This window comes from Thalia democratica, chromosome 9, assembly GCF_965202585.1.
Source record: "Thalia democratica chromosome 9, ktThaDemo2.hap1.1, whole genome shotgun sequence".
In the NCBI taxonomy this organism is placed as follows: Eukaryota; Metazoa; Chordata; class Thaliacea; order Salpida; family Salpidae; genus Thalia; species Thalia democratica.
In genome coordinates, this window is record NC_139173.1 from 31485108 (window position 1) to 31501136 (window position 16029).

At 26.2% G+C, this 16029-nt stretch overlaps 1 protein-coding gene across 1 annotated transcript; it reads right to left on the reverse strand.

The window, feature by feature from the left end:
- Positions 1–11296: 11296 nt before the first annotated feature.
- On the reverse strand, positions 11297–13817 carry LOC145845193 (solute carrier family 22 member 16-like). Its single transcript, XM_082952616.1, has 3 exons — positions 13741–13817; positions 11945–12163; positions 11297–11421 (listed from the first exon to the last, which is right to left on the reverse strand). The coding sequence occupies exons 1-3, from the start codon at positions 13815–13817 to the stop codon at positions 11328–11330; spliced, it is 390 nt and encodes a 129-aa protein (XP_082808742.1). The 3' UTR covers positions 11297–11327.
- Between the last annotated feature and the right edge of the window lie 2212 nt (positions 13818–16029).

Below are 16029 nucleotides of genomic sequence, written 5' to 3' on the forward strand. Positions count from 1 at the left end.
ACGTGCTGAATTTTAAAGTTTATAAATTTAATTTTTATCTTCAAATAAAATTATACTTAATAAGGTACTCTATAATACAAAATAAAAACTAGAACAAAACTCGAACTAGAACAAACTAGAAAAGATTAAACTGTAACGATTTAATGTTCAGTTAAAGTACAAACTAAATAAACATATTATTTTACTCTGAGACTTACTTGCAGGGTTGCCACTTTACCTGGAATTTGGTAATTTAGGCAAAAATAACCTGGAAATTTGATCATAAAACCTGGAAAAACCTGGAAATTTTAATAATTTTAACTTTATCAGTAGTAAAATTTCGATTTGACACAAAAAATCTAACATATAAATAAGATTTTTTTGTCATCATCAAAATTTTTTTTTATTGAAAACACAATTAAAGTAACTTCACAGTATCTTTTTAATGTTTTTATGCTATTTAATACAGTCTCTTATATAGAAATTAACCTAAAACTAAAAATAAACCCAAAAATGTGTACTTTTAAAAACCTGGAAGAAATTTGGAAAACCTGGAAAAAAAATTGAAAAAACAAGTGGCAACCCTGTTACTTGATATTAATTATGTTTAAATTTAAATTTTTGAACAACAATAACTATCAAACTTTAAGGACTCACATTTACCAAATTACGACCTGAGCCTTGTTATTTATTTGAAAGAACATTGTCAAAATAATTAAACTAAAATTTACAAGTTGAATGTTGATTTAATTGGTGTGTTTGTGTTAGTACTACGATTAAATCATTATAACATGGTGGTGGAGCATATAAAATAGTTACTGCAAGTACATGAGTACAGCGGCCCTCTAAACATTAATATCCCGCACCTGACACATACACTTTAGTTTTTATAAAGTTGCACGAAACTGACACACTTGAACAACATTGAAAAAACCACAAACGCCCACTTACAAAGGTTTTTATAAATTCAGTTCACTATTGCATAGGACATTGTTTCTTAGCATCCACAAAGCCATTTGTTTGCAAACCCAGTTCAAACCTGTGTTAGTTAGAATTAAATGTACATACCAGTTCATCAGCGCAATAATAATGTTTATTATGTATTTTACTATCACTGTTACCCCTTACCCTCGGTAGGTAATTGTTATTTTTATTTGTTTATTAAATTTTTTTATAGTTTTTATAATACATTTTTATTTTTACTATCACCATTATCCTTACCCTCAGTCGGTAACTTTTTTTTCTATATAGTAATTTTTGTTTATTCATTTTCTTGTTTTTATTTTTTTTTACTTCGTGCAAAAGTGACCAATCGTGCAAAATCGTCCCTACGTGTATATTAGACCCTTAACAAACACTTTCCATTTTTAAATTTTTCATTGAGTTGCAAAAAATTAAATCCGCAAAGTGATTGTTCACATATTTATAGTTTTTAAAAAATTATTACACTAGCAATTATATGAAAAAACGTGCATTCATCAAAAATAAACGCAAAACAGATATGACGATAATAAATATTAATTTTTTTAAGCTATCAGTTTACAACAATTTTATATTCATTTACTCTACATTTTGTATTTTCTAAGAATAAGTATAAGTTAATAAAATAATAGAAACTTAAAAGATTAATTTTATATCATTATGTGAGTGAAGTATACAATTTAAAGCTTCAGTTTTTGTGCAACACCGATTTGTTTCAGATCATGCAACATTAAGATACTGTTGGCAGTAATTTTTTATTTTTTAAGGTTTGCTAAATCGTGATTTTATTGACAACCTTTATACAATGTTACATAATCAAAAAACATGTCACAAGAAAAAAAAATCCTTTTACGTCATGAATTCGGAAACACTAAAAGCTACTTCGGATTGATTTATTATTACAGGGATGGCTAATTTTTGAACAACGGATCAGGTTAATAAAGAAAAATCTTTTATGTGTGAATCACCTCTAATTTGTTAGATATTTACTCATTCACTAGTTGTTTGGTTGTAGAAACACTTAATTTAGTTAGGTATTTAATAAGTGGAACTAAACAAGAACATGAATTTTATAGAGAACTTAAAATTAAAAGTCAAGTTATAAGATAGGTTGATTTTATCAAGACAACTAGGTCATTAAAAAAAAAAGTAAATAGTTATAAGTATTTAACTGGATGACATAAACAATTACAGTAAAAGTTAAAATAGTAAATTAGGGTTTATAAAACAAGATACTTTTTAAACAAGCAGAAACAAAATATATTATTGAAAATATTTAAGTAGCTTGGAACAAGCTGTTCTAAAAAACTGAATAATAAAAAACTCTTTTAACTTTTAATGTTTCACAAAAATTCAGGCTATGATCTAGTGTTTTGATTTATAATAAAACTTGAAAATAAATAAACAAGTTACAATACAAATGCGATGAAGTAAACATAACAAAATCAAAGATATGTCCTTAAAATGACTGTTAATTATGCACACTGCAAAAGTAGAAGAAGAAGAAATTTACAAAAGTTAACCAGAAGTAAAATATCAGAAAGACAAAGCATATACATCTACTACCGAAAGTAAATCTTTTTTAAATCTAACACAAAATCAATACGTATATACGAGCAGTTTTTATTAAGTTCTAGTTAACTGATCTGTTATGGTTTTTGTTAATTTTTCATAAAGTAAGTTTTTGCAAACTTTTCAAAAATTGTTACAAAGTTTTATTAAACAAATAGCCCATAAGTTAAATTTTTTATAATTTTGGTATCAAAAAATTTTGGAAGAAAAAGTAAAAAAGTTCAGTGATGTTTATAACTTGATTAAAATGTCGTTATACTTTATTTTTGAATAAATGCTTTTATTATTTTTGCACTAGTAAACATAAATTTGAGTAAGATTTGGTGCATAAAGCATTTAGTCCGAAACACATGCAAAGTCTGTTTTATGCAGTAAACTGTATGTGGTTTACAAGTTTTTAAACTCGATGTTTTGATATAGCAATTGATTGTAAATTAAGATTAGCACTTGCTACTATTTGTTCAGTATTTATAACAAAACTTTAAGCCAATTAGAAAGTATACTTTACAGATACACACAGTACCTTACTACAATTTTTTATAATGGTTTTATTAAGCATTTTATGGACTTGGTTGTCAGAACAGCTTGTCAGCTTTAAAAAACACACACACTGTTGCAAATAACGTTTCTGATGTGGCATTTACAAAAGATTTTCTAACTACCGTTAGTGGGGTTAAGCAGTATTGTGAGACGCAGCTGTATAAAAATGTGACTGTTTTTTCAAGTCTGGATAACGTGACGACGTACAATCCAAACTGTAACAAAACAATGGTTTAAACAATGGTACTAAAACATGTTGTTATTGTTCAAAATATTTCGAAAGTTTTTGAATAAAAGAAAACTTCTATCCGGACCTAGAAAGTTTTTATTTGACTAGAACTGACTTAAGTTGTCTTTTAGCCTACCCATTTAGAAGCAACATTAACTATTACAAACTAAAAAAAATAATTTTTAGACGATCCGGCTCTAAATATGACGAAAACTATAAAACAGAACTGTGCAGTCAGATAAAACTAAAATATAAAACGTTCAACAATCTCACACAAACGCAAATGTTTTGTAGTTTGTACAGGTATTACGAACACATGAAAGTCTTAATTTAAATTTTCATTTTGTTTTCATTTTAATTTAAACGAGTCATTAGTCTTGTAACTTCTTTTGAGGCTCAGCAATGTCAAGGTAGTAAAAAACAGCAGTAAAAAGAACGAAGTGAAAAGCACTACTGCGTGGAACTTTTGCACGACGCTCTCAAAAGCGCAGTTCAAGTATATTATTTCAATTTAAGACATTATCAATGAATAAACGAGTTATCAAAATAGAAATTATTTATTTCTTAAAAACTCAGTTTGGTTAAAACTGAGTTTTATAACGTATTTTGATAAAATATGACTCATTAAGCGTTTAAACAAAAGAAAATTAACAAAAAATTTCCGTTTTTTAAACTTTTACTCGTCTGTCATTTATACCATATAACTTGTTCAAAGTCCGATAAAAATAAAATAAAAAACTAAGTTAAGATTTTGAAGTTATTGTTACTATTATTATCGATCGCAAATTCGGGGTCAAAACAAACTCCAGCTTCTATTAGTTCTGACAGCTTATACCAGGTTATTTGTTTTGCAATTGCTTTTAGAGCTTAAAAACAGACTGTCTATATGAAGCATGCTAAACAATGATAAGCTTTCATGTATTTAAGACATAATCAATGAAAAAACTAGTTATCCAAATAGAAATTACTTAGTAAGTCTAATTTATAGAATCTATTTATTTACTAGTATACTAACATGTTTAAAGTTGATAACCTTTGTTTTATACGGTACTTCTAATATAACGTTTAGCTTTACCTATAAGAAACTTTAGGTTTTGACTAAAAGGTATTTATCATATAATAAAATGCATTTTATTACACAAAAAACATTTCAAAAACACTTCAAAAATTATTAATAACTCTTTATCAATATATTTTTTTTGTCTACATACTTGTTTTATCTAAAAAACGGATACATAATAAAACAAAAGTTTTATTTCATTTCTTTACATTTAATAGTGTAAAATTTTAAAGAAATATGCATTGCGAAAAAACTACGAAATACAGTAGAGAACAAAGCAAGTATTGTCTAAAATTTGAAATTTAGTATCGACGGAGTGTAGTTGACTATGGATTAAGTTGTTGTATTAACATACAGCTAGTTTGAAAAAATATAAGTAGCAGACAAAAATTAAAGTTAGTCTTAGTCAACGAGACTTTTTGTTAGATAAAATGTTAACAAACTAAATAAAAATGTAAACTTAAGTACCACATGATGTAACAAACTTTTAAAAACAAGATGAAACAATGTGTCGTTTTTTAGCTCTAGTTTTATCGGAAAGAAATAATTTTTTTAGTGAACTGATAAAGAAACAATAACAATTATCCTAATACAACATTCTGGACCAGTCCGACACAAACTGCATATTTTGGTTGAATATTTAGTAACTAAAGTTTAACCATACTTTTTGTATGTGTTTCATATTTCTCACCATTTTCTTCGATATTTTCAGAAATGTTCGCTTGATTTTGTTTCGGTAACCTGCATAAATAAAAACATAGAATTTTAACAGAACTTAAAAATTAATACAACAACCTCAATTGGTTCAAGTTTTAAACAATAAGATTAAAAATTTAAAAGTAGTAAAATTAAGACCTGATTGTATTAAATGTTATAATGTTAAGCTAGTACACTATAGAAACATGAAAAATTTTTAAAACTGTTATACAAAATAATGTTAGCATCACTACAAGTGAGCTTTTAGTAGACCAAGAACAGAAAAAAATCAAAGTGTGAATTAACTGCTCAAGATTAAAAAATAAACATAAAAAAGTGAACACGCAATTTTTTTTTTAAATGAAAAACAATCCTTCTATGTTTGTAAAAGTTATAGTATTTTTATAAAATTGTTTATCAAAAAAAAAAATACTACTATAACTATAAAACTAGAAAAAAAAGTTGCTACTAAACAAAAAGCTTAAAGTCAGTTTTGACTACACATTATCAAAAAAGTAAACATAAAGTAAAAAACATAATTTTTTTAACATTCGAACAAACCTTCCGTGTTTGTAGAAATACTCCGCCTCCCCCACCGTCGCCATCATGTCCACCCCGGTGGTTTCCGGGAACCCCATGGTTACCATGGCGCCGATGACGGCTATCAGGCAGTTGATGGTGCCAGGCAACCACGGGACGGTTTCTTTGAAGGTGAGCAGCAACGGGGCGATGATGGAACCGATGTTGCCCACCACCGACGCCAAACCCACCGCGTTCGTTCTGTTTGTGAATTATAATTTATTCGTGTTTGTTTTATTCGCAGTTTTTATCATAGTTAGCATTGTTCTATTAAAAAAAAAATGTTGTGTAATTAACTAAAGACATATTTTAGTTTACTAGGATTTTTATTGAACTAACTCTGATTTAATCAAATTGATTTTCACATTTGGCATTGTTTTTTTAACGAAAAATAAGGTTAGTTTCAAAATAAAAATCAGCATACATGGTATTTTGTTTGCTAATGTAAAAAGGGGTTTGTCCTTAAATAAGAAACGTTTCGTTTTATTTGTGTTTATTTTATTTGCAACTTTTATCGAGAACCCGTTTATTAATTTATATTTTTGATTGCACTTGTCGTTTAGAATACGTTTTAATATTAGTTTATGTTTTTTTTTTAATAATTTTTATTAACTAAGTTTTTAATTATAGCTTCAGTTCTTTCTATTTGTACGTTGTGATTAGTTTTTCAATGTAAAATAAGGTCTATTCATTTAGGTTATGCTTTACTATATTAATATTTACTTTATTTTCTATTACATCGAATACACCTTTTTCTTAATTTAAGTCCTGAAAATTCTAATAATTAACATACTTTTTAATATATTTTCTAATATGAAAAAAAATGTTAAATCTCTAAAAACAAAGTTTAGTAGAGTTAGTATAGAAACGGCAGTTATAGTGTTTTCAATGATGACAAAGTGCTTTATTGCCGGGGCATACGCGATAGTTTATCAGTTCATAGCCGAATTGTTCCCAACTGTGCTAAGGTGAGTTTTCAATTTTTTATACATTTGACGTGAAAATTTATTTAAATAAAAATTTACTAAAATTTTTTGCTTATACTGGTTGAGATTTTACTTTGCATATATGTTTAAAAAGGCTAAAAAAAATTTTCAATTTATTATATTAGAAGAAAAGCTCTATTAATTGGTTACAACCTATAATAAGTAAGCTTTAAGAAATTTATAAAACAACACTTACTATCTTAATTGTTTATTTAACTACAACAATAAAGTTAACAAATAAGTTAACAAATAAGAAAACAAGTGCAATAAATAACATTTTAAGAAGTTTTATAAATCAATTAGTGTACAAAGTTTTATAAATTGTATTCAATGGCCAAAAATGATTTTAAAATATTTGTTAAATTTATTGTTTTATTCAAATAAACAATTAAGATAGTAAGTGTTGTTTTATAAATTTCTTAAAACTTGATTATTATATTTTGTAACAAGTTAATACAGCTTTTCTACTAACATAATAAATTAAAGATTTTGTTTAGCATATTTTAATATATTTGCAAAATAATTTATCAACCAATATAAGCGAACAGTTTTAGTAAAATTTTATTTAAATCAATTTTCACGTTAAATGTGTAAAAAATTGAAAACTCGCCTCAACACAGTTGGGAACAATTCGGCTATGAACTGATAAACTATCGCGTATGCCCCGGCAATAAAGCACTTTGTCATCATTGAAAACACTATAACTGCCAGTTCTGCACCTAAATGAAACATATGAAGTTAGTTTGAATATTTTCTAAATAAATTTACTCTAAAAAGTTTCAAAATACAAAAAATAACACAACTGTCACTGACATAGTTAAGAAACACTTGAATTTATACTAAAGCTTATAGTCAAACAAATTCAAATATCATTTAAGAAAAATTAAAACGCTGTGGTAAAAACAAAATATTCCAACTGTTAGCTATTTTCGGAAACTTTTTCTTGACTTATGATAATTAAGTGGTTTAATTTACATACCAAAAAGCTTTTTTTCAAATTCTAATGATAAAACCCTACCGTATCTCACCTTTACTAAAGCAGAAGATACAAAACATTTTTAAAAGTTTTACCACTAAAAAAAATGAAACAAATAGTAAAAGTTAAAAATTCTTAATCAACTAAAAGATCGTTCGTCTTTATTTACTAAAAAGTTTTAGTATACCTTTACAAGATAATTGAATAATAAAAAACTTTTCATGTTGAAATAAATTTTATTGTGCAAGTAAATAAAACAAACGAAAACAATAAATGCTGTTTTTTTTCTTTCGTCTACTAAAATACCTTTTTAAACAAAAACTGCTTGAATGAATAAATAAAAACGTTATCAACACAATGCTAAAAAGGCACGACAATTTATTTTCTACTTATTGCAAAACCCTTTTGTACTTAAAACTAAATTTTTAATAATTACAAAAATGACTTACTTAGGCTTTTATTTAAGATTTAGTATTTTAGTTTTCGTAGTTCTGAGATATAAGTTATAAAAAACCTAAGCATAAAAATATGCACGTTAAAATTAAATTTTGTAATCTTCGCTTGTATAACACAAATACAAACTGTTTACATATAAGGAAGTATAAAAAGGTTTTTTCAACATAAAACTATTCTAAAAATTTTTGGTAGTTGATTTTAATAAATCACATTAATTTAACATCATTTTTTCAATCTGCATTTGAGCAAAACTTTAAGTTTAAATTAAGTTACTGTTTGTCACACAAGTGATGTTTTTTTATAGCACATTGACTTTCTTTGTTTTATTTATTAGTTACTACAGTTGTGTAATATTTTATTCATTTCTTAAACGTATAACACTTTTATTTAATAAGACTTAACGTTATTACAGTAATTTCAAAGTAAAGTTCCAAAAATATTAAATTTCATAATCAACTCAAAAAAAAAAGTTATGCTAATTTTATGCAAATTTTTTATACATACTTTTAACGATTTTATGTCGACTAAAACAGTACATCTGGAAGAATTAGTGACGTAACATGAAATTTCTGAAATTTTAAAAATAGTTTAAAATATATATTGGATATAATTTTTGGGGTGGGTGGGATGGAGAAACAAAATCAAAAACAGCAGTACGAAGAGAGGCTAGAAGCAAGATCGCACATCGCGCGCAAAGCGCGCTGTTGTGCTTATTTTGCGAAGCAAAACCGAAAGAAAGCGGAGCTTTCTGAGGTTGGGACGTACAAAGAAAGCGAAGCCTTTGAGGCATGAAAGCTAAAGCAAGATCGCACAATCGCGCGCGAAGCGCGCTGTTGTGCTTATTTTGCGAAGCAGAACCGAAAGAAAGCGGAGCTTTCTGAGGTTGTGACGTACAAAGAAAGCGAAGCCTTTGAGGCATGAAAGTTAAAGCAAGATCGCGCGCGAAGCGTGCCTTTTTTTGCGAAGCTTTCTGAGGTTGGGACGTACAAAACCGAAAGAAAGCGAGCTTTCTGAGGCAGAAATTTAGGTTAACGAATTTAGATTTGTTTAAAGTTAAAATACTATTATTCTTTATAGTAGAGTAATTATCTTTTATTGCTTAGTTAAAACGACAGTTTTTAAAGCAGGAATTTAAGTTTTTAAGGCATGAATTTAGGCCAACGAATTTAGATTTGTTTAAAGTTATAATTAGTGGAGTAATTATGTTTTAATACTTAGTTTAAACGGCAGTTTTTAAAAACTTGAAGTATTTTTTAAGAGTATTTGAAAAATACTAGAAAATTTTGAATTTCTAATATTTTTAACAGTTTAATTATAATTTTGTTTACTTTATTATTAATTATTATTTGTTAGTGTTTGCTTTATTTGGCTAGCACAAAAGCGCGCTCTGCGCGCGGTGTGCGTTACTTTTAGCTACTTATTACAAACTATTTTCTTACTTATGTAGTTCTTTTTGTTTTATATTTAAGTGAATAGATATATTAATTTTTTTCTTCTTTTTACATTATCTGTTTCAAACTAACTTTTTCTAATCCTTAGTTTAAACATAAATTTTCTAAAATTTTAAGAGTTTTTAATAGTGTTTCAAAATTATCATAAATTTGAAAAATTTCTAATTATAATTTTTTTTTACTTATTATAAAATTTATCTGCCTTATTCGGCTAGCACAAAAGCGCGCTTTGCGCGCGGTGTGCGATGCTCTTGGCTATTTATTAAAATCTGTTTTCAATTTAAAGTACCCCTTAATTGGTTTGTAGTTTACTTCATAGATATATTTAACCTGAAAACCACCACTCTAAGAAAATGTATAACTTGCTATCTCAATACTTTTGTTTAACTTTAATAATCTTTTACTTTACAGCTAATTCAAAACTAATATACAGTGAATACATATTTTATTTCTAAATGACAAATAGAATGAAAAATTTGAATATTAATAAGGTATATAAAACTTTACAAATAGTTATGTACAAACTTTTACTTTATAAAATATCAAAATTGTTGATATACTGACATTTTATATTCCATCTCAGCTTCAACCAGTTGGCCCGATAGTATAAACTTTGTTTAAAACTGAGTTTTATAAAGAATTTTGATAAAATATGACTCATTAAGCGTTTTAACAAAAAGAATTAACAAAACATTTCCGTTTTTAAACTTTCAGTGAGTTGCCAAAAAATAACTTTGAAAACTGTGAATAAACTAATTTGTTTTTTTTTCGTTTAACTTTTATCAAATAAGTCGTCTGCACTTTTATACAATAATGACTTGCTTAAAGTCCAATGAAAGTAAAATGAAAATAAAGTTAAGATTTTGAAGATATTGTTACTATTATTATCGATCGTAAAATTTGGGATCAAAACAAGCTCCAGCTTCAATTAGTTCTGACAGCTTATACCAGGTTTTTTATTTTGCAATTGCTTTTAGAGCTTTAAAACAGACTGTCTGTATGAAGCATGCTAAACAATGATAAGCTTTCGTGTATTTAAGACATAATCAATGAAAAAACTAGTTATCCAAGTAGAAATTACTTAGTAAGTCTAATTTATAAAATCTATTTATTCACTAGTATACTGACATGTTTAAAAATGATAACCTTTGCTTTATACGGTACTTCTAATATAAAGTTTAGCTTTACCTATAAAAAACTTTAAAGTTTTGACTAAAAGCTATTTATCATATAATAAAATGCATTTTATTACACAAAATACATTTCAAAACTACTTCACAACTTATTAATAACGAGTTATTAATATATTTTTTTGTCTACATATTTGTTTGTATTATCTAAAAAAACGGATGCATAATAAAACACAAGTTTTATTTCATTTCTTATTATTTAATAGTGGAAAATTTTAAAGAAATATGCATTGCAAAAAACTACGAAATACAGTAGAGAACAAAGCAAGTATTGTCTAAAATTTGAAATTTAGCATCGACGGAGTGTAGTTGACTATGGATTAAGTTGTTGTATTAACATACAACTAGTTTAAAAAAAATATAAGTAGTAGACAAAAATTAAAGTTAGTCTTAGTCAACGAGACTTTTTTTTTGTTGGATAAAATGTTAACAAACTAATTGAAAATGTAAACTTAAGTACCACGTGATGTAACAAACTTTAAAAAAAAAGATAAAACAATGTGTCGCTTTTTAGCTCTAGTTTTATCGAAAAGAAATGACTTGTTTATTGAACTGATAAAGAAACAATAACAATTATCCTAAAACATTCTGGACCCGACACAAACTGCATATTTTGGTTAAATATTTAGTAACTAAAGTCGAACCATACTGTTTGTATGTGTTTCATTTTTCTCACCATTTTCTTCGATGTTTTCAGAAATGTTCGCTTGATTTTGTTTCGGTAACCTGCATAAATAAAAAGATAAAACTTTAACAGAACTTAAGAATTAATACAACAACCTCTAAGATATAAATTTGTTTAAGTTTTAAACAATAAGAATTAAAAATTTAAAAGTGGTAAAATTTAGAACTGACTATATCAAACGTTATAATGTTAAGCTAATACACTATAGAAACATGAATAATTTTAAAACTGTTATACAAAATAATGTTAGCATCACTACAAGTGAGCTTTTAGTAGACCAAGAACAGAAAAAAATCAAAGTGTGAATTAACTGCTCAAGATTAAAAAATAAACATAAAAAAGTGAACACGCAATTTTTTTTTTAAATGAAAAACAATCCTTCTATGTTTGTAAAAGTTATAGTATTTTTATAAAATTGTTTATCAAAAAAAAAATACTACTATAACTATAAAACTAGAAAAAAAGTTGCTACTAAACAAAAAGCTTAAAGTCAGTTTTGACTACACATTATCAAAAAAGTAAACATAAAGTAAAAAACATAATCTTTTTAACATTCGAACAAACCTTCCGTGTTTGTAGAAATACTCCGCCTCCCCCACCGTCGCCATCATGTCCACCCCGGTGGTTTCCGGGAACCCCATGGTTACCATGGCGCCGATGACGGCTATCAGGCAGTTGATGGTGCCAGGCAACCACGGGACGGTTTCTTTGAAGGTGAGTAGCAACGGGGCGATGATGGAACCGATGTTGCCCACCACCGACGCCAAGCCCACCGCGTTCGTTCTGTTTGTGAATTATAATTTGTTCCTGTTTGTTTTATTCGCAGTTTTTATCATAGTTAGCATTGTTCTATTAAAAAAAAAATGTTGTGTAATTAACTAAAGACATATTTTAGTTTACTAGGATTTTTATTGAACTGACTCTGATTTAATCAAATTGATTTTCACATTTGGCAATGTTTTTTTAACGAAAAATAAGGTTAGTTTCAAAATAAAAATCAGCATACATGGTATTTTGTTTGCTAATGTAAAAAGGGGTTTGTCCTTAAATAAGAAACGTTTCGTTTTATTTGTGTTTATTTTATTTGCAACTTTTATCGAGAACCCGTTTATTAATTTGTATTTTTGATTGCACTTGTCGTTTAGAATACGTTTTAATATTAGTTTATGTTTTTTTTTTAATAATTTTTATTAACTAAGTTTTTAATTATAGCTTCAGTTCTTTCTATTTGTACGTTGTGATTAGTTTATTTTATGTTTATTTTATTTGCAACTTTTATCGAGAACCCGTTTATTAATTTATATTTTTGATTGCACTTGTCGTTTAGAATACGTTTTAATATTAGTTTATGTTTTTTTTTTAATAATTTTTATTAACTAAGTTTTTAATTATAGCTTCAGTTCTTTCTATTTGTACGTTGTGATTAGTTTTTCAATGTAAAATAAGGTCTATTCATTTAGGTTATGCTTTACTATATTAATATTTACTTTATTTTCTATTACATCGAATACACCTTTTTCTTAATTTAAGTCCTGAAAATTCTAATAATTAACATACTTTTTAATATATTTTCTAATATGAAAAAAAATGTTAAATCTCTAAAAACAAAGTTTAGTAGAGTTAGTATAGAAACGGCAGTTATAGTGTTTTCAATGATGACAAAGTGCTTTATTGCCGGGGCATACGCGATAGTTTATCAGTTCATAGCCGAATTGTTCCCAACTGTGCTAAGGTGAGTTTTCAATTTTTTATACATTTGACGTGAAAATTTATTTAAATAAAAATTTACTAAAATTTTTTGCTTATACTGGTTGAGATTTTACTTTGCATATATGTTTAAAAAGGCTAAAAAAAATTTTCAATTTATTATATTAGAAGAAAAGCTCTATTAATTGGTTACAACCTATAATAAGTAAGCTTTAAGAAATTTATAAAACAACACTTACTATCTTAATTGTTTATTTAACTACAACAATAAAGTTAACAAATAAGTTAACAAATAAGAAAACAAGTGCAATAAATAACATTTTAAGAAGTTTTATAAATCAATTAGTGTACAAAGTTTTATAAATTGTATTCAATGGCCAAAAATGATTTTAAAATATTTGTTAAATTTATTGTTTTATTCAAATAAACAATTAAGATAGTAAGTGTTGTTTTATAAATTTCTTAAAACTTGATTATTATATTTTGTAACAAGTTAATACAGCTTTTCTACTAACATAATAAATTAAAGATTTTGTTTAGCATATTTTAATATATTTGCAAAATAATTTATCAACCAATATAAGCGAACAGTTTTAGTAAAATTTTATTTAAATCAATTTTCACGTTAAATGTGTAAAAAATTGAAAACTCGCCTCAACACAGTTGGGAACAATTCGGCTATGAACTGATAAACTATCGCGTATGCCCCGGCAATAAAGCACTTTGTCATCATTGAAAACACTATAACTGCCAGTTCTGCACCTAAATGAAACATATGAAGTTAGTTTGAATATTTTCTAAATAAATTTACTCTAAAAAGTTTCAAAATACAAAAAATAACACAACTGTCACTGACATAGTTAAGAAACACTTGAATTTATACTAAAGCTTATAGTCAAACAAATTCAAATATCATTTAAGAAAAATTAAAATTTAAAATACTATTATTCTTTATAGTAGAGTAATTATCTTTTATTGCTTAGTTAAAACGACAGTTTTTAAAGCAGGAATTTAAGTTTTTAAGGCATGAATTTAGGCCAACGAATTTAGATTTGTTTAAAGTTATAATTAGTGGAGTAATTATGTTTTAATACTTAGTTTAAACGGCAGTTTTTAAAAACTTGAAGTATTTTTTAAGAGTATTTGAAAAATACTAGAAAATTTTGAATTTCTAATATTTTTAACAGTTTAATTATAATTTTGTTTACTTTATTATTAATTATTATTTGTTAGTGTTTGCTTTATTTGGCTAGCACAAAAGCGCGCTCTGCGCGCGGTGTGCGTTACTTTTAGCTACTTATTACAAACTATTTTCTTACTTATGTAGTTCTTTTTGTTTTATATTTAAGTGAATAGATATATTAATTTTTTTCTTCTTTTTACATTATCTGTTTCAAACTAACTTTTTCTAATCCTTAGTTTAAACATAAATTTTCTAAAATTTTAAGAGTTTTTAATAGTGTTTCAAAATTATCATAAATTTGAAAAATTTCTAATTATAATTTTTTTTTACTTATTATAAAATTTATCTGCCTTATTCGGCTAGCACAAAAGCGCGCTTTGCGCGCGGTGTGCGATGCTCTTGGCTATTTATTAAAATCTGTTTTCAATTTAAAGTACCCCTTAATTGGTTTGTAGTTTACTTCATAGATATATTTAACCTGAAAACCACCACTCTAAGAAAATGTATAACTTGCTATCTCAATACTTTTGTTTAACTTTAATAATCTTTTACTTTACAGCTAATTCAAAACTAATATACAGTGAATACATATTTTATTTCTAAATGACAAATAGAATGAAAAATTTGAATATTAATAAGGTATATAAAACTTTACAAATAGTTATGTACAAACTTTTACTTTATAAAATATCAAAATTGTTGATATACTGACATTTTATATTCCATCTCAGCTTCAACCAGTTGGCCCGATAGTATAAACTTTGTTTAAAACTGAGTTTTATAAAGAATTTTGATAAAATATGACTCATTAAGCGTTTTAACAAAAAGAATTAACAAAACATTTCCGTTTTTAAACTTTCAGTGAGTTGCCAAAAAATAACTTTGAAAACTGTGAATAAACTAATTTGTTTTTTTTTCGTTTAACTTTTATCAAATAAGTCGTCTGCACTTTTATACAATAATGACTTGCTTAAAGTCCAATGAAAGTAAAATGAAAATAAAGTTAAGATTTTGAAGATATTGTTACTATTATTATCGATCGTAAAATTTGGGATCAAAACAAGCTCCAGCTTCAATTAGTTCTGACAGCTTATACCAGGTTTTTTATTTTGCAATTGCTTTTAGAGCTTTAAAACAGACTGTCTGTATGAAGCATGCTAAACAATGATAAGCTTTCGTGTATTTAAGACATAATCAATGAAAAAACTAGTTATCCAAGTAGAAATTACTTAGTAAGTCTAATTTATAAAATCTATTTATTCACTAGTATACTGACATGTTTAAAAATGATAACCTTTGCTTTATACGGTACTTCTAATATAAAGTTTAGCTTTACCTATAAAAAACTTTAAAGTTTTGACTAAAAGCTATTTATCATATAATAAAATGCATTTTATTACACAAAATACATTTCAAAACTACTTCACAACTTATTAATAACGAGTTATTAATATATTTTTTTGTCTACATATTTGTTTGTATTATCTAAAAAAACGGATGCATAATAAAACACAAGTTTTATTTCATTTCTTATTATTTAATAGTGGAAAATTTTAAAGAAATATGCATTGCAAAAAACTACGAAATACAGTAGAGAACAAAGCAAGTATTGTCTAAAATTTGAAATTTAGCATCGACGGAGTGTAGTTGACTATGGATTAAGTTGTTGTATTAACATACAACTAGTTTAAAAAAAATATAAGTAGTAGACAAAAATTAAAGTTAGTCTTAGTCAACGAGACTTTTTTTTTGTTGGATA